The 17987-nt window shown below is 33.8% G+C and overlaps 4 protein-coding genes and 1 long non-coding RNA gene across 8 annotated transcripts; 2 read left to right on the top strand and 3 right to left on the bottom strand.

The window, feature by feature from the left end:
- Positions 1-47: 47 nt before the first annotated feature.
- On the bottom strand, positions 48-1603 carry LOC100740919 (39S ribosomal protein L22, mitochondrial). Of its 2 annotated transcripts, none has more exons than XM_003493487.3 (4): positions 1344-1603; positions 699-905; positions 405-618; positions 48-324 (listed from the first exon to the last, which is right to left on the bottom strand). In XM_003493487.3, the coding sequence occupies exons 2-4, from the start codon at positions 900-902 to the stop codon at positions 104-106; spliced, it is 639 nt and encodes a 212-aa protein (XP_003493535.1). In that variant the 5' UTR covers positions 903-905; positions 1344-1603; the 3' UTR covers positions 48-103. The 2 variants fall into 2 exon arrangements, with proteins under 2 accessions (XP_003493535.1, XP_012247160.1); XM_012391737.3 differs by lacking the exon at positions 1344-1603 and adding an exon at positions 1074-1240.
- On the top strand, positions 1599-6176 carry LOC100740798 (dnaJ homolog subfamily B member 12). 2 transcript variants are annotated; one of them, XM_012391736.3, is made up of 8 exons: positions 1599-1885; positions 2233-2386; positions 2495-2640; positions 2756-2896; positions 3133-3263; positions 3367-3482; positions 3681-3844; positions 5488-6176. In XM_012391736.3, the coding sequence occupies exons 1-8, from the start codon at positions 1753-1755 to the stop codon at positions 5541-5543; spliced, it is 1041 nt and encodes a 346-aa protein (XP_012247159.1). In that variant the 5' UTR covers positions 1599-1752; the 3' UTR covers positions 5544-6176. The 2 variants fall into 2 exon arrangements, with proteins under 2 accessions (XP_012247159.1, XP_012247158.1); XM_012391735.3 differs by having other exon boundaries at positions 4541-6097.
- LOC100741116 lies at positions 5667-8031 on the bottom strand. Its single transcript, XR_001102681.3, has 3 exons — positions 7676-8031; positions 7001-7571; positions 5667-6827 (listed from the first exon to the last, which is right to left on the bottom strand). It is a non-coding gene; the product is annotated as an uncharacterized LOC100741116 (long non-coding RNA).
- Positions 7457-12808, top strand: LOC100740677 (heparan-alpha-glucosaminide N-acetyltransferase-like). 2 transcript variants are annotated; one of them, XM_012391733.3, is made up of 12 exons: positions 7457-7588; positions 8185-8313; positions 9605-9738; positions 9835-9950; positions 10246-10411; positions 10500-10704; positions 10903-11070; positions 11193-11314; positions 11383-11543; positions 11803-11977; positions 12052-12164; positions 12514-12695. In XM_012391733.3, exons 2-12 carry the CDS (start codon positions 8191-8193, stop codon positions 12693-12695), a joined length of 1665 nt encoding a protein of 554 aa, XP_012247156.1. In that variant the 5' UTR covers positions 7457-7588; positions 8185-8190. The 2 variants fall into 2 exon arrangements, with proteins under 2 accessions (XP_012247156.1, XP_012247157.1); XM_012391734.3 differs by lacking the exon at positions 7457-7588 and having other exon boundaries at positions 8191-8313; positions 12514-12808.
- A 1194-nt stretch (positions 12809-14002) lies between these two features.
- LOC117152339 lies at positions 14003-17758 on the bottom strand. The gene is made up of 2 exons (XM_033323728.1): positions 17349-17758; positions 14003-14796 (listed from the first exon to the last, which is right to left on the bottom strand). Exon 2 carries the CDS (start codon positions 14654-14656, stop codon positions 14003-14005), a length of 654 nt encoding a protein of 217 aa, XP_033179619.1. The 5' UTR covers positions 14657-14796; positions 17349-17758.
- Positions 17759-17987: the final 229 nt, after the last annotated feature.

Consider the following 17987-nt stretch of genomic DNA (forward strand, 5'->3'; position numbering starts at 1 on the left):
TTAGAAATAATAAACCCTAATCTAAACTTCGATCAAAGTACATAATCTCAGAAAAAAGTATGATGTATAATTATTTATTTACATATAACTATATATGTGTACATTATAACGAATTATATATTTTGCGGGTACGCATTTGTTCCATCCATTCTTCCAACCATTCTTCGCCTGTTTTAGGTGCTGGTTGATAATAATGTTTTGGTGGTTTCCCTTCTTCTAAACGTACAAAGTAATTACAATATCTGTAATGTACTATTCCTATCCTTCCTCTAGCATGACGTCGTATGCCTTTTATTATAATACTCTTTGTTGCAAAAGATTCAGCTAAAAAATACAATGAAAATCTATAATATTGTAGTACTAAAAATATTGAAAACATTTTATTTCTTTTTCAATATACTTACCAACCCATAAGTTACTTTTGAATTCAATATTATGTTCCTCTACAGCCATACGTTGTGCCTCTAAGATAACTTCTTTTGCTATGGCTGCACCTTTCTTCTTCAAAAAGCTCAATTGTTTAATAGCTTCATCTACGCTCATACCTCTTACAAAACAAGCAATATACCACATATTTAATGGACTATATTTAATGAATTTTTTTACGTGACAGACATACTGTAAGATATAAAAATATAGTGAATAATTATATTTTAATTAATAAAATGGAATTATTTTACAATATAAAATAAACTTACACCTGGTCTTTTCTCTTCACCTGGTTTTTGCGGAGGAAAAACAACTTTATTATATTTAAGGAATCCTTTATTTGTTTCTTCTTCTTCTTCATCTTTATACCAATTGTATGATCTTTGTTGTATACTAGATAAACAATTGGAGTTATTTGCATTAAATATTTTGTTTGATATAAATCGTTGTACACATTGCCTTATACCTAGCATTTTCTGTAAATGTGAAAATGTATATAAAATTAAGAACTAATAATTAAAGAATATTCATTTATTTCTAATATAAATTCACATTTTGAAGAATTCAAAATATATTAAAATATAACCTTGCAGTTGAAATGCATCATAAATAAATATCATTTAATAAATAAAAGATATGATTACCTAAAATAATTTATAAACGTTTGACAATTATACGAATAATAATGTTAAATTAATGCTTGACTATATAACATTAGTTTATAATATACAAATAGTTTCAAACTATTGACATAGAAAATACATTGATTCTAAAGAAACTAGAGATGCCACTTTGGCAGTAATATTTTAATCTAACATATATGATCAGAGTATATTTTTTGACAAATTCTTATTGTAAATAAAAGAAATTATTTATGATAAAATAAAGTTTTTGAATTATATAAAAACAATTACTTCGTATAATTTGCAAGAAGTAATATTATGTCTTAGAAAATTATCCAATACGCGTTTATTTACTTCTTTATGTAGGTCGCTTTATGTTATTGTTAACAGAACTTTTTTGAATTATACAAATTTCAGTTAATCGATGGCAAACATTCTGATTGGTTGATTTTAGAGTTAAATTATTCAGGTCCGTGAATAAAAACAATAATTATTATATTATAAGTAGCGCCTGTGAAATGTGTCGTCACTTATACTAGTATATGTAGGGATGGTAGTGGAATGCTCTACTTCATAGCGTGTTCATGACGCAACTTATTAAATTGCTATGGCGGAGAATTAGTGTATGATTAAATTTATTTACTGTTCTGCTCCGTCATTGTGTTTAAGGTAAAGTTTAATTTGGCCTTTAAGAAAAGTCATGGATAGCAATAAAGATGAGGCTGAGCGATGTATGGAACTCGCTGAACGATATCTACGGGAGAAAAGATACGAAGAGGCGGAAAAATTTGTACGTAAAGCACAGAAACTTTACCCAACAAAAAAAGCAGAAGGTAAGGTGGGAAAAACCCACGTCAGCTTCTATAAAATAACTTAATCAATTCTTAGTTGTCCTTTACTTTATTTACATCTAACCACTAAATTATTGACACTATTGACATTATTTGACATTTTGGAAGAGATCCCTGTTGTATTTTTGGTTTCAAAGATTGTCATTTTTTTTAAAAGATTATTTTAATGTTTATATTGAATTCTTTAAGAAATATGGTTTCATGGTAATCGTGTGTGTCTGAATATTGATCAAGAGAGAAATGTAGTATGAGTAAGCAGAAAATTAAGAGTTTAAGTGAAATTTGTGTAACTATATAGTATTTTCTTGTAATTAATGATACATTCACAGATGTATTGGCAAAAGTGACAATGATGTCAAAACAAAATCAACAAAAGTCTGAATCTGAACCTACAGTTAAGAAACGTCAAACTGCACCTAAGGAAACTACACATACTCAAGCTTCTAATGATTATACAAAGGAACAGCTTGAACATATTAAAAGGTACTTGTGTCGAATAAAGTTCTAAAATCATCTTAATAAAAATTTTGAGATATAATAATAAGATTTGTTATTTTATCATTAATATTGGTGTAATTCATTTATTTGCAGAATCAAGAAATGCAAAGATTATTATGAAATTTTGGGTGTAAGCAAAGATGCAACTGATAGTGATATTAAGAAGGCATATAAAAAGTTGGCACTTCAATTACATCCAGACAAAAATAAAGCACCAGGTGCTGCTGAAGCATTTAAAGGTAAATTAAAAAGGATAATAAAAGTATATTTGAGGCAGATTTATTGTGACATATAGTATTATTTATTGATATATAGTATTTATTGTGACATATGTATAATTTATATTGTGTTTAGCCATTGGAAATGCTGTCGCTATACTCACTGATGTGGAAAAAAGAAAGCAGTATGACATGTATGGTCCTGAGGATGAAAGAATGCAAAGTGCTCAAGCTCACCAAAATCATTCACATTACAATTATACAAGGGGATTTGAAGGTACATATTATAATATCTTTTGTCCAATATTTATTTTTTATCATAATTATTTATCATAAATTTATTAGATACATTTATCACCATTTATTATTAAAATTATTATTAATAGGTTTGTAACAGAGATTATAATAAGCTTTAAGCCTCACTATGATAAACAAGGAACAATGATAATAATAATAGTAATAATTTATCAATATTTATTAAAACATATATACTGATTAAATAATTTTTCCTAGCTGACATAACAGCAGAAGAATTGTTCAGTATGTTCTTTGGAGGTGGGTTCCCACAGCAAGAATTTTATATGAGACGCTCTGGAAGGTGGGCGAGACAACAAGAAGCACAAGCTCAACATGTTCATTCTCAGGTATGAAGGAAAAATATAGTAATTTAATATATTTAAAATATAGTAATTACAATTTCTTTTTCAATCAAATCATGCTTTTTTAAATAAATATTATGATTTTTAGCAAGCAAATGGATATACCACATTCCTTCAAATGTTGCCTGTGCTGTTATTAATATTGTTAACTATGATGAGCAGTTTCTTTATATCAGATCCTGTATATAGCTTACATTCTAGCGCGTAAGTGTATTCATAATTCGCGACAAATACATTTATGACAAATAATGACGAATAAATTAGTTTAAATTGATAATTTTATGGAATGTTTCAATTTTATTATTTACGCTTTATTTTTTGGCTTCTATCTCTGGTATATTTTAAAGAGAACGATTGACTCGTATGAATGCGATTATATGCAAATTTTAAATTTGTACACAGAAAATATTCTGTATTGAGAACAACTCAAGGATTAAGGGCGCCCTACTATGTGAAAGAAAACTTTCATACTGAATATCAAGGCAGTTTACGTAGGCTAGAAATTTCTGTTGAAGAAGAATACCTGCATAATTTGAGACATGCCTGTTTTAGAGAGAAAAATTATAGTAAGTATTTTACTCAATTGATTACTAAATGTCCCAGAGTAGCAAACTACGTGTAGTTCTTAGAAATAATAGTCTGTCACACAAGAGTATGCCGACGATATCTCTACAAATATAAATTCGTTTGTGATAAATCTAGTATGGATCAAAAGTACAACTATTTTGTTTTTATTTAATAATGGATCCAATTTCCTCCATTATCGATTATAGTCTGACATCGTTTCGGTATGCTTTCTATTAATTTTTTGGCGTACGGGACTGGTAGGAACTCCATGTTCTTCGAACGCGAGCCATTGAGATTCTAATCTTTAATATGCGTTCTCCCTTTAGTTTATTTTTCATAGAGGACTACATATTTTCTATCGGACCTGCATTAAATGACTGTGGTGGCCAGCTCAGCATAATGGAAACAAAAAGATCGTTTCAAAACGTATCGCGTATACAGTATTCATTTTTCGGATATATATGTTGTATTTCTATTCATTGTCACAAAAGGTACTAAGACCAAGACATTATAAATCACTGCGTATTCCAGAAGACTGTATAAGTTTAGAGTATTACACTTTTCCCCACATTAATTATCAAATTTCGTAGATATCACCGGTATACTTTTGTGTGACAGACTGTAAAAAGGGACTTAACATAATAGTCAAAGGATATGTCTTTATACTTTGGATATATCGTTTCTTTAATCCTTAGGGGAAACGATGATGTGGAAAGCAAGAAACTTTGGAGATCAAGAATTATTTTCCAAAGCTAGAAATATCGAAATGCCCTCATGTAAGAGGGTACAAGATTTGCAAGGCATATAGCGGCGATACTTTTTTGAATAGAATTTTGTTGTAGATAGGTGTATATTGTATTTACACGTGTGTAGTTACTATTTGATGAAATGAAGAATATCAAGTATAATGCTTATGCGTAATATATTCTATATATTCGCGTAAAAATTTATAAATGATATTCTTCTCGATCCGTCATGAAATTTTACATAGACCATGTAAGCTGTTTGTTCCAACTTAAATTGTAAATTGATTTTAATAGCACGTATGAGGAATTCCAACATACAATATTAATATCATATTTAATTTAGTTAATCTAACATAATTTTTAAATTCTTTAGACTGAACGGTGCAATTTTATAATATAATCTAATATATCCAATATGTTGATTAATTTATATGCACTGTTATTCAGAATTATCTATGTATCGTCGCTACGACACGCAAAGGAACACCTGGGTGACATAGTTAGTGGCAAACATTAATTTTGAAGATTTAGAAGTATTTCCAATATCTATAAACATCGATTAATATTTGGCTGTTAATAATTTATTTAAAATCGTGCTGTACTATTTATTGGGTATAGTAATAGATCATCACTTTTGGCTGTTAATCATTTATTTGAAATCTTGCTGTACTATTTATTGGGTATAATAATAGATGTTAGCATGTGATGATTTTGACGCTTTTGATAAATATATTATTGCAATATTAAAATTGCTTGTACACGGAAAGGATCTAGATAATAAAGGTAGAAAACTCGTTAAATTATATGAAAACGAAAGAATATAAATTATATAATGTACACTAAGGTCATTAACGTTAGGAAGATATGAATAAAATTATTGCATGCATTTGTTTTAGGCAAGGAAAAATTGGGAAAAAAAACAAAAATTAAGAAATGCACACCCACTTTATAAGGCCTAAGTTATATTTCCGGTAATAGCGAAATTTGTGCGAACCACCTTTTTCTTTTGTATAAAATCCAATCCTATTCACAGTATTACATAATGCCGACGTATTTCATAATATAAAGTATTTCATAATATAAAGAATTATTAATGTTAAAAATTCCACAGACACAATATTATACTAGTTACATTCCTTCTGTTACTATGAAAAATACACAACACATTGCAAGCTAGCAAAAACCCTAGTGTTTGTGACGTATATCTATTCGTATATTATCTTTCTCTTGTAAAATGAATATAGTTCAAGCTAAAGAGAGGAAAGCATTAGCTATGCATGAATTTATTGTCACATATGGCGAATTGTAATAAATAATCTTGATGGAGTCGCAGTCATCGACCCATACACATCATCGCGTCGTAAATATTTATGTGGATGTAAATCTGAAGAAAAAGGAATTTCGAACAAGCTAAACAAGTGGCCACATATGTCTGCTGTTGTTTATAAATTGTAATGTACATGGATAACATGAGATGGATGACCAATATACTCATCTTAAGGAAAAGGTTTGTTTGTGTAACATTGAAAGTTTTTCGATATTAATTATTACCTGTAATTGATTAAAAAATGACTACATTTATGAAGTTATGGATTTCGAAACGTCTATGCTAGTCAGTCTACCGAACTGCACATATCAAATTTGTTTTATAATTTGCTCAGCTCGTACGTATTTAATAGCACTTATTTGAATCATTATATGATATATATATGTCAAACTATTTTAATTAGCTTCAAAATAAAGGAACTTGAAAATTACGATTTTTCCCATTTATGCACGTCATGCTTTCCATTAGTTCGGGAGTACCAACTTTTTTAAATTAGACGATCATTGGAATAATTTACAAAAATTCGTTATGCATCGAATATTAGGTTCATGTTCCATATCTCATCCGCGATTGTATTATTATCGACATATCTATCAATTAATCAATTAAATTTATCAGCAATTGTGATAACACGAATAAATACTTTTACCTATACTTCAAATAATATTCCTGATAATAGTATAGGAATCAAGTGACCTCAATGATTTCATTCAATATAAGTTCATCGCATGCTAAGGCTTTATCGATTTTCATACATTTCAAGCCCCTTTTATCGAGTTCTCCAATTCAGGTCAATGTGTGTGTCGATTTTCACCTGTTCAAGGTTATCTATCTCCGATTGTATGATTCCAGAATGATGTTACTTCACGTTTCGATATACAGTTTTTCATTCGATCCCCTTAAACTCAGCTGACAAAAGCAGAAGCCAGGAAGAGAAAATCTTCTTTGCGTATAAATCGATTTTTCGTATTGTGTCTTCTCGCATAGCGTCAAATTATTTCAATTTCAATCGAACCGTATTAGAGAGTACTAAAAACCGCTACTCTATTGCACCGATCATAGAATTTCATAAAATATCCTACAAGAAGTTCCGTTACATGGAACATCTGTTACGAACGAGAATTACATCAATCTCGCACACCATAAGGCGCTGAACGATGATCGGTAAACACGTTCCAAAGCCCGTCGGATAAAAAGTCTTGTTCAAGGCGGCCGATACTGTATGCAGGAGATCGCGATGGCTCGGTTAGTGGCCAGGTAAAATTCCTGTTGAATGCCAGGTGAAATGTCAGTCGATGCACCCACGTGATTCGTGACGATTCGAGCCGGCTGTCTGTTCGCCAGCACACGGCGTGATATTAAAAAGCTGTCGCACCACTCTCGTTCCAACTCGCGCCGATTAAACCACGGCCGCGCAATATTTGATCGTGGAAACATTTGCTGACCGAACGTCGATATACATACGCATATGTGGTAATATACCGTTAGAGCCGATCATTATTGCGAATTATCCAGCTAGCTTGTTATATACCTTGTATTAACTATTTTGCACTGAGAAGCACCGATTGTTCTTTGCTTTTTGTCCCGTGACAACTGTTCGACATTTTTCCTTTCTGAGGTCCAAGCATTTATAATGCGCATCTACTTGTGAGTCTGAAGAACAATACCAGGTATTTTATATATTAATTTTTTATTTTTCTCTCTTTCTTTAAACGGAGTATATTTGTGAATGTATTTAAACGTACTCTAAAAATTACTTGATAGCGTGTCGGTTATTGGTAACAATGCAATATTAGGCGAAAGACAGTGGTGAACTTCATCCACTAAAAGCTCTTTATCCATAGAATATCGATTCTTCTTAGATTAAACTTCTGCGATATCGACGATTTTAAAGTAACAATTTTATGTACATAAATATCAAATTATAGTTCGGAAATAATTCTTTGACTCGTCAAGAAATTAATCAAGAAATTCAAATTTCATGGATTCGAGCGAAAATTAAAATATTCTCCTTCTTGTGCCGCGTAAAAACATTTTTATTTCATCTAGATACTTCATTATCATACCGTAAAAGGCAGAAGAACTCATGGTAAAAATTCGGTTTTTAGCGTTCCACTTTCTCGGTCACCGTATATGGAACGTGTTGTAAACATTTCTCTCAAATTAAGGATGCGTGTTAAATCTAGTCATCAACCGTGATTCCTCGCGCGACTTTCGAAGCGTGCACCGCGAGTTCTTCCTTACCCAGCATTTATTCTCTGTTCAGCGTGACATGGAGACAATGGATGAGTGGATCTGTGACCAGGACACCCTTGGATACGACGAGGCTTGTATCAACTTGCGCACAGAAGATTCGAACGCCTGGCTCTACCTGCTTTCCGCGGATTGCGCGCTGGTGAGTCACGCAAGGACACGCTCTTTTTATGTTTTTTCGTGCTTTGCATACTTTTGCCTGCTTCTGTGCAATACCGTTTCCTATGAATATTCCAAGAACGGGTTCAAATGTTGATCGGAGTCTCAGGTAACCATGATTATTGGTTAAATTTGAAGTTAAAGAGCTTTTTTTAAAACAATTAGAATGCACATGTTTATACATTTATAAATTTAAATACGCGAACACATGGAAAATCTATAGTAAATTAATCGTCATAATATTTACAGAATGAAAAAAGTCGGTATTGGGGTTCCATTTTTCTAATTGCGCTCAGCAAAATATGAATTTGCATAAAAATCCACCGTTCAGTAATATATTTTTTACGATACAGACGAAGAAGTTAACCCTTAACGCTTCGACTTTCAATTGTAAATATCAACCGGCAACTCCAACTTATTTTCATCATACTTCGACTTGCAAGTTTTTAACACTTTATCGACCGATACCTATTAATCTGCTTTTTGTCGCCGACGCTTACCGACTGATAGCCTACTAATCGGCTTTTTGTCGTCGACAATCTTTCTCATTATTTGAGCAGTAATTTGTTATTTAGTACTAAGATACCTTGATCAGTTGCGTCAGTTGCGTTGCTTTGTAAGTTTCCACAGTTTTATACCAATTTAAAAAACTTACCGTTCGCGATAAACGAAAAGAACGGTATTGAAGAGTCTAAACCGAAACAGTGCCGGCGCCAGGGAGAATCTGCGCCTGAGTTGCCAGTCGGACGTGCGTATATTGTTGAACCGCTAGCGGTCAGTAAAGTGTTAACTGTCAGATTTTAAAGAGTTAGAGCGCCGCATATCGGTGGTGCTTGGGATGCACATTTGAGCATTGAGGGTTAGATTTCTTTTTCTTTCATTCTTCGAATCCTTTTTCATTTTCGATTTATTACATCGTAATGTTACACGAGTGAAATAATTTATTGGTGTGATACTTGCGGTATACAGGATGAATTAATAAACGTAGTTAGTTCGATAACCTTTTAATGTTCGAATTTTGAAACTAATCAACTTCTTTAATGGAGATCTATTCATCGAATCCTTTTTCATTTTCGATTTATTACATCGTAACGTTACACGAGTGAAATAATTTATTGGTGTGATACTTGCGGTATACAGAATGAATTAATAAACGCAGTTAGTTCGATAACCTTTTAATGTTCGAATTTTGAAATTAATCAACTTCTTTAATCGAGACCTATATTTTCCTCTATAAAAATGTAGTCATACCACAGAGAATAATCTCGTTACAGTGCCCATATACTAGGATCAAGCAGATCGTAGTAAACTGGACTTCCAGCGTGACAATCGATACTATTCGATCCACGAGCTTGAGAGTATTGGATGCCGAGGATCCCAACGAATTTATATCCGCTAAAAATACCAGGTACATTTGGTTGACCGAAAGAAGTGTCACGATACAACGTGTCTTAAAGTTAACGCCGTCCAGTTTTATACGATTTACATCTTTTTCGCATTTCAGCGACGTGATCTGTGAGCTGACGCCGAACCTGGGACAGTTCGGTGTGTACGAACTTTCTATAGTGAATCGAAGCTGCGATATAAAGGTTCTGAATGCGCCAACGTATCCTTATACAGGCAAGGCTCCCTGCATCAAATAGAATTTCTAATAAAAGTTGAAAAATAACCAGTAATTGTTATACGTATAAATCTGTGTGTAGACTTTATCCAGATCTTATTTATTTGTATCGAAATATCAGATCCGTTTGATGGTTATAAATATTTACCGGATGGTTGTAGATAGCAGCCATGATAGCAGCCATGTTACGTCTGATTTAATTTATTAAGATGTACGATAGTACCTTGATTGTAGAAGAGATTATAGCAAAATAAAGTTCAACGGTCGTGTTGATAAAAGTGTAATTTTTTTCAGAGCTTCTTGTTATTTTTGGAGTATTGTTACTCGTTCTATTTGGTCTGTCTGGCTTGAAATCACTGTGGCACGTATGCAGGAAGAAATATATGAAAAGTCAGGTGGATGATGGCGCTATGAAGCAACCCGCGAAACGTCGAGTGAAGGCGATTGACACGGTGCGGGGGTAAATGTTTCTATTCTATTTATTTCTCTTTTAATAAAATCGCTCCGTATAAAATATTACAGTATTTAAGAAAAGTTTAATGTTACAGGGCCAGTACGTTGTTGATGATATTCGTGAACGATGGATCGGGTGGTTATAGGACTCTTGGTCATGCGACTTGGAATGGATTGCTTCCAGGAGATTTGTTGTTCCCTTGTTTCATATGGATCATGGGCGTGTGTATCCCCATAGCGATGTCCAGTCAGATGAAGCGCATGACACCGAAACGCCAGATATTATATGGGATCGTCAAAGTAATTGATAACAATTTCACAGATAAATATAAAATTTAATTTGCATTGATACAATTGCAAAGAAAAACTGGTAGAATGTAATTTGCATTCAAACAGTTGTAATAGGGAATATAGAATTTATGCAAATTAGAATTTTTACTTTGTATTTCAATCTTAATTTATTTATATTTATTTATATTTTACTTTTTTATATGGCAGAGGAGCATACTTTTATTTCTAATCGGGTTGTCCCTGAATACGGTGAGCACAGGTGGCCAGCTTGAAACCATCCGCATATTCGGTGTTCTGCAACGATTCGGTATAACTTATTTCGTTGTTGCTCTGTTATATTTCCTTTTAATGTCAAGAAGACCAAGAAAGATACAAGTAAGTGTATACATACTTATAAATGAAAATTTTCTATATGTATTTCCCCGTAGAAGTATCAAATATTTTTATATATTTTCTCGGAAACATCGATTTACAAAATATTTCATTTTCATTCATAGTCTCCAATGTTACGAGAAGTGCAAGATTTTCTTCTGCTTCTTCCTCAATGGTGCGTGATGCTCGTGATTGTGGTCGTTCATTGCGTCATAACATTCTGCTTAAACGTTCCAGGATGTCCCACGTATGTACGTATGATTTAATGAATGACAATTGTGTTTTTACGAAAGCATCAAAAGCGATTATTCTTAGTGGATATCTTGGTCCCGGTGGTCTTCACGACGACGCGAAATACTTTGATTGTGTGGGCGGTGCAGCAGGCTACATTGATAGAGTGATACTTAAAGAAGCTCATTTGCACCATTCAGCTACGGTTTATAAATCTGGACCGTACGATCCTGAAGGAATTCTGGGTACACTGTCTTCCATTAAAGTACTGTGAAAATTTATTCTGCAGACTTTCAATTGTTATCTTGACTTTTCTTTTCCAAAATCTCATACTGCACAAATTTATTTAAATTTATTAGGAAGAATTTTTAACTTTTTTCCAATTTTACTTTTCAGAGAAATAAAATTCACAGTTCCATAATAACCTACTTCACGTGGAAATGAATATTATTTATTCGACACTTTTCTTTTTGATATTTCTAAATAATTATTTCCAAAATCAAGGTACCCTTACAGCGGCGTTTCAAGTCTTTCTTGGCCTACACGCTGGCATAATCATGATGACTTACAAAGACTGGAAAGAACGTGTAATCAGATGGTTAGCATGGGCTGCGTTCTTCGGTTGCGTAGGATGCGTTCTTCATTTTACCAACGTAATTCCCGTCAACAAGAAATTATGGTACGTTTCCAAAAAAGGACAACGTCGTATCGATTACGTTATAAAACCGTATTTATTTGCTATTATATATGCAGGTCACTGTCATTCGTATTCGTAACCACGTCTTTTTCCTTGGCTTTCCTTTCTGCTTGCTACTTGCTCGTAGATGTCGTCAAGGTGTGGAACGGTGGACCTTTTCGTATTCCTGGTATGACTTTCACGAGATTACACAACCACTAAACAGGTTTCGCGCCAAATCGATTTAAAACCTGTTTGAAGAATTAATGCTACTGAAAAAACGTAGTTTTTTAAACCATTATCGTCTTCGATACACTTTTCAATGCAGTTAGTGTCTTACTAGCCAGCAGATATCAAATAGCTATTTTTCTAATTAACGATTCAAATATACTATAACTTATATATAAATTTGTAATAAACGTTTTATTAGATTGTTAAAAGATAGCATTAAGAAAAATTCAGGTTGGCGCGCAACCTGTTCACTGTTTCAACACTCTTTTGCAACAAATGTAAAAACAATTATATTCGATTATCCGTAGGTATGAATGGTTTACTGCTGTACGTTGGCCACATGGTGTGCTATCAAAATTTCCCTTTCCACTGGAGCATCGGTAGCATGGAAAGTCGAGCACTGCGTTTATGCGAGGCCATTTGGGGCACTGGATTATGGTCAATTATTGCATACATTATGCATGCAAAACGCAATTACATCAGCCTATGATAATATACGTTCAGCAATCTTCTACATGTATAACAGAAATTTTGTACACAATGCTTAAAAAAAAATCAAAGGTTGCTGTCTCATTTATTCATTTTTATTGAATGAAAGATGATCGAAAGTTGTTACAAAAGGCAGCGAGGAGTAGATTGACTCGAAATGAGGTTTAAAGTAAATTTTACAGATGATTTATTTTGCATAACTTACATAAATATAGCACAATGATTGATCGAGGTAACATGATGGTATTCGACTCGAATACACTCGAATACACTACAACAGCGTTGGTTCCTTTTTATTTTGAACGAAGATGGCGAAACAGGGAATCATCGCGACCAGGTGACAATTATTTTCAATTTTGAAACCGAAAAACCAGTCGTGTGATTCGATTCTCTCAAAAGATCTTCGTCTTCTCACAATATGCGCACACCGTGGGATTAAGAGGAAAGAATAAGGGGAATGGCAGAAGAGATAAAACGAAACCTATACGGGGCAACAAATACAATGAGGTGACGTGGGAAGATCTCAGGAACAGTCCTGTGGTATCGATGGTTGTCGTGTTAAAACGAATCGCGACGAATCGTCGTAAACAAAATAAAAAATGAAAAAAGAAAGAAAAGAAAACACACTAGCAATGCCATGTTTCTGATGGAGGCACCCGTCTTTTGCTCAGTAATCCGCTGTAACAGGACCCAAAAATTCAGACAGACTAGATTATTAACGTCCTATAATTATCCTATGCTTTGGTTAAAAAAAAAGAAGAAATATAATAAAAGAAAAAAACTGCTCCTATCAATGGTGAATTGAATAATGGCGAGTGTGTCATAACTTGGAATTCTCTCGTGCTACGATTTTTGTAGAGGGACATTATTTTTTATGTAGAAAGGATTCAGCGTCGTTCAATTGCGTGAAATAATTGATTCTCATTATAGTCTATAATTCGTACAAATATTGCTGGCTCCAGATACAATTGAAAAATAATCGCCTACTTTTTTTTCATTAGAAACTATTAACGATAGAGTGAGAAAAATTGGGAAAATTTTGAATAACCAGTTAAGATTTAACAGACTGTAATAGGTATAATTAGAGCAATATAAAATGACGATAGTAATATTTTATAATGTATTATGTTATAATTTATTACCTTATAATCTATTACGTTACATAGTATTACTTTATACAGTATTACGTAGTATTATATTACGTTATGATGTATTACGTTATGATGTATTACATTATAATATATTACGTTATAATATATTACGTTATAATGTATTATGTTATAATGTATTATGTTATAATGTATTATGTTATATAATATTACGTTCTTCACACATGCACGAGTCGGAATTGTTGGGAGAAGTCGAAGCTTTAGCGCTCCTGATCGCCCGCTTTAAGAAGTATTGCGTCCCCTTGTATATCTCGTAGCAGAGAGAGATCTCTTTCTCGTCATGATGCCGCCGACGGCGGGCTTTCTGGAGCCGCCTGCGGGCCCGAATGCACGTCGCCCGTAGATCTGCAATGTCCTGGGTCCACCAGTACGCACATCGGTCCTGTCTAGCACCAGTCGAGGAGCGCAGCATCGACGCATCATGTGTCGCGTCCTCGTCTACGCTTTTCTCCTTGACCACGCTTTTCTCCTTGTCCACGCTTTTCTCCTTGTCCACGCTTTTCTCCTTGTCCACGCTTTTCTTCCTGTCCACGCTTTTCTTCTTGTGCACGCTTTTCTTCTTGTGCACGCTTTTCTTCTTGTGCACGCTTTTTTTCTTGTCCACGCTTTTCTTCTTTGTACGGGCGTCGCGATTCCAGGCCGCGACGATGGCAAATGCCTGGAGCATGTCGTCGTCTTCGATCACTGTCGCTCTATCCTTGATGCGTCTCGATCTTGATGGCGGGCGGGAGGGTTCCATTCTCCGGATACCGTGGGCCTCTCCCGCGAGCTTTGTCTCCGGCTTGACCTCCATGAATATATAGAGGTGGTGTGAGAGCTTATCAATCCCTCAGCTACTCTCCAGCCTGACACCCGTCGGAACGAATTGGGGTGCCCCATGTAATATTAACGACGGAACACCTTCCCCACGCCACGCGTGTGCTGGTCGAGCCTCTGTTAAGTGAGAGGAGATGTAAATTATTACCTTATAATGTATTATGTTATATTATATCACGTTATAATGTATTACGTTATATAGGTTTACGTCATATTACACTACGGAATATTTATATTACGTTACAATGTATTACGTTATAATATATTCCGTTACATTGCATTACGTCATATAGTATTACGTTATATTATATTCTGTTATGTGTTACGTTTTATATACAGGGTGGTTGGTAACTGGTGGTACAAGCGGAAAGGGGGTGATTCTACGCGAAAAAAGGAGTCGAAAATATAGTGTAGCGGCACTCGACAGCACAAATACCGCTACTCGATATAAACAACTAACGGACGACGGTAACGCAGTGGTTAGCGCATTAAGCTACGAACGTTCGAAACGCGGGATCGAATCCCGGCGACAGAATTCCGATTTTTATTCCACGATTCTAAATAGGAAGAAAATATAGCAGTACCCCCAGCAGCGACATCTACAGCCACCAGCCACAATCATCACGGACTCGACTCATCCTCTACAATAGAATAAATCTCCTCTCCAATCTTCCCGTAGCTGGGACAAAGACTGTTTGTTTGAAGGACTTTTTAGCCAACTAAATTCTAAGATGGGCCCTCAGGCTAGCTGAACATGTACTGCGGAGACGCATCGAGATCTGTGGCAAATCATCTTGCTCGAAGAATAGGATCTACGTGTGGCGAGCTACGGGACAGAGATCGTTGGAATGTTTACTGTCGACTGTTACAACTATTTCTCCTTTTTAAGGAGAGCTATAGAATTATTCCATGCCTTTGTTAGACAAAGCGTTCATCCCGTGACCGCGGGTACGTTAGGCGAGTGGCTGTCGCCTCGAACCCAAACTCATTATCACAACTCGCGAACAATTACAATCGGATTGAATAATTACAATTGTTCAATTACAGCTATAGTAGACTCTAGGTTACAATGTTGCGGGATTATCTAAAATTCGAAAGGCTCCGGTGTTCTTTCATCTCCGACATATATTATATATTGTATATGATTGTCATATAAATGCGTTAATCAGCCATGTCACTGCGCCACGCCAGAAAAATTACTGAAAATTCTCAACGCGAGAATTGATTGTAATTTTAATAAATAAATAAAAGAAAAAGATATAAATGCGTATATCATAAATCAAACGTTACTAAACGTTACTGTATGAAAAAGCATGGAATGGAATGTTAATTATTTCATTATGCATTTCTGCAATTAATCAATGAATTGATCTGAACATTTTCAAACCAGATAACTGTAAGAATTTGAACACTAAGGTGCACACGTATATATGCGTACATCAACAAACATAATTTCCTTAAGAAAATCTAGTATTTTAACAAATATTTTCAGAATGAACATATTGTTCATTATTATTTTAAAATGGGAATTTGAAGTATTATGTGAAGACAGATAATTACCGAATTACAAATTGCTGTTACAGGCGAAATATAAAAAATTGTATGCTTATTCGTACTATGTAACAGTGCATATACGTAATCTTTCTACTTACTATTCTATTAATAGTAATATAAAATAAAATTAAAATATAGTCCATCAAATCTAATATATCCACCATGAAATAAGATTATGGTCATATAGATAATTTCTAAAATTGTCTGACAAAGAGAGGTTATTGTATGATGCATTAAATCCATATACTAAGATTAATCTTTGAAAAGCGAAGGTAATATAACCTAAGAACTATGCACTAAATTTGAAACGAATGCGATGTATTGAAAGTTTTAAAAGTACCTTTCAAGTTTCAGATATTTAATATAAATTAAAGATATATTAGTAAAACATGAAATGAAATACATGTATTTACGATATAATTTTTAAACATATTTGTATTTTTAAACATCATTAAGCAAATTTCTAAATAACTAAGAATACACTGCTTCTTATTAAATAGTTACGAATTGTTTTTATTAGCGAGAAGCTATTAAAAGTGATGGTTGACAAGTTGTATCGATATACCACAAGTTGACGAAGTATACCAATAATAATTTAACAAAGCAAATTCTTCACCGCGATCTTCGAGAGAAATTCCTTGGAATGGCAATTGTTGTAACGAACGCAGCTGCATTTATAACATGCGACATAAGTTCACTCTCTTATATACTAAGCTATTTGATTAATTCTAAGTATGTGAGGAATTTAAAAAGCTTTTAAAATCATATTAATCTCTAGGCTATGTCCTACTGGACAAATTGTAAAATCCAAATAAAAAAAAAAAGAAAAAAAAAGAAAAAAAAAGAAAAAAATGCGACATAAGTTCACTCTCTTATATACTAAGCTATTTGATTAATTCTAAGTATGTGAGGAATTTAAAAAGCTTTTAAAATCATACTAATATCTAAGTTATGTCCTACTGGACAAATTGTAAAATCCAAATAAAAAAAAAAAGAAAAAAAAGAAAAAAAAAGAAAAAAAATCTCTATGTTGGAGACAAATAACGAGAAATTGCTGTTGCAACCCGTCAAATATATTTAGAATAAATTAAATAAATATGAATAAATATAAATACCGTCGAGAGACGCTCCTATAAATGTATTCGCAAAGAGAAAGTATGATCGCTCGCGGATAACTCTATAACTCGTATATTCTATTAAACGTAGATAATAACTCAGACAAATAACTCGTGTGTTAACTCGAACTGTAACTCGGATAATGACTCGGATAATAACTGACTCGTTCGCGATCGCGTTCATTTATTTACACGCGTCGGGGGGCAGGGGGAGTAGAAAAATTTGAATTCGTCTTAGATCGACGGTTGCCTATAACGGTGACTTTGTTTTGTCCGGAGTTTATCTATCGTTATGTTTCGTGCGTCAAGGCGGTGTCCGTGTTCTGAGGCACAACACAACACGAGTCGCTCTCGATCCGCATCGTCCTATGACTCATGTGCCGCTGCAGTTTTATATGTCGGAGATGAAAGGACACCGGAGCCTTCCCTTTGGAACTTCGGTAAAATCCGTAAAATTGTGATCTAAAGTCTACCACAACCATAATTACACAATTGTCGTCATTCTATCTAATTGTATTTGTTTGAGATTTGTAATAATGAGCTTGGGAGTGACGGGATGAACGCTTTGTCTAACAAAGGTATGGAGTAATTCTATAGCTCTCCTTAAAAGAAATATTTGTGGCGGCACGCGACAGTAAA

The sequence above is a fragment of the Bombus impatiens genome, unplaced genomic scaffold (assembly GCF_000188095.3).
Source record: "Bombus impatiens unplaced genomic scaffold, BIMP_2.2 scf_1159, whole genome shotgun sequence".
Classification (NCBI taxonomy): Eukaryota; Metazoa; Arthropoda; class Insecta; order Hymenoptera; family Apidae; genus Bombus; species Bombus impatiens.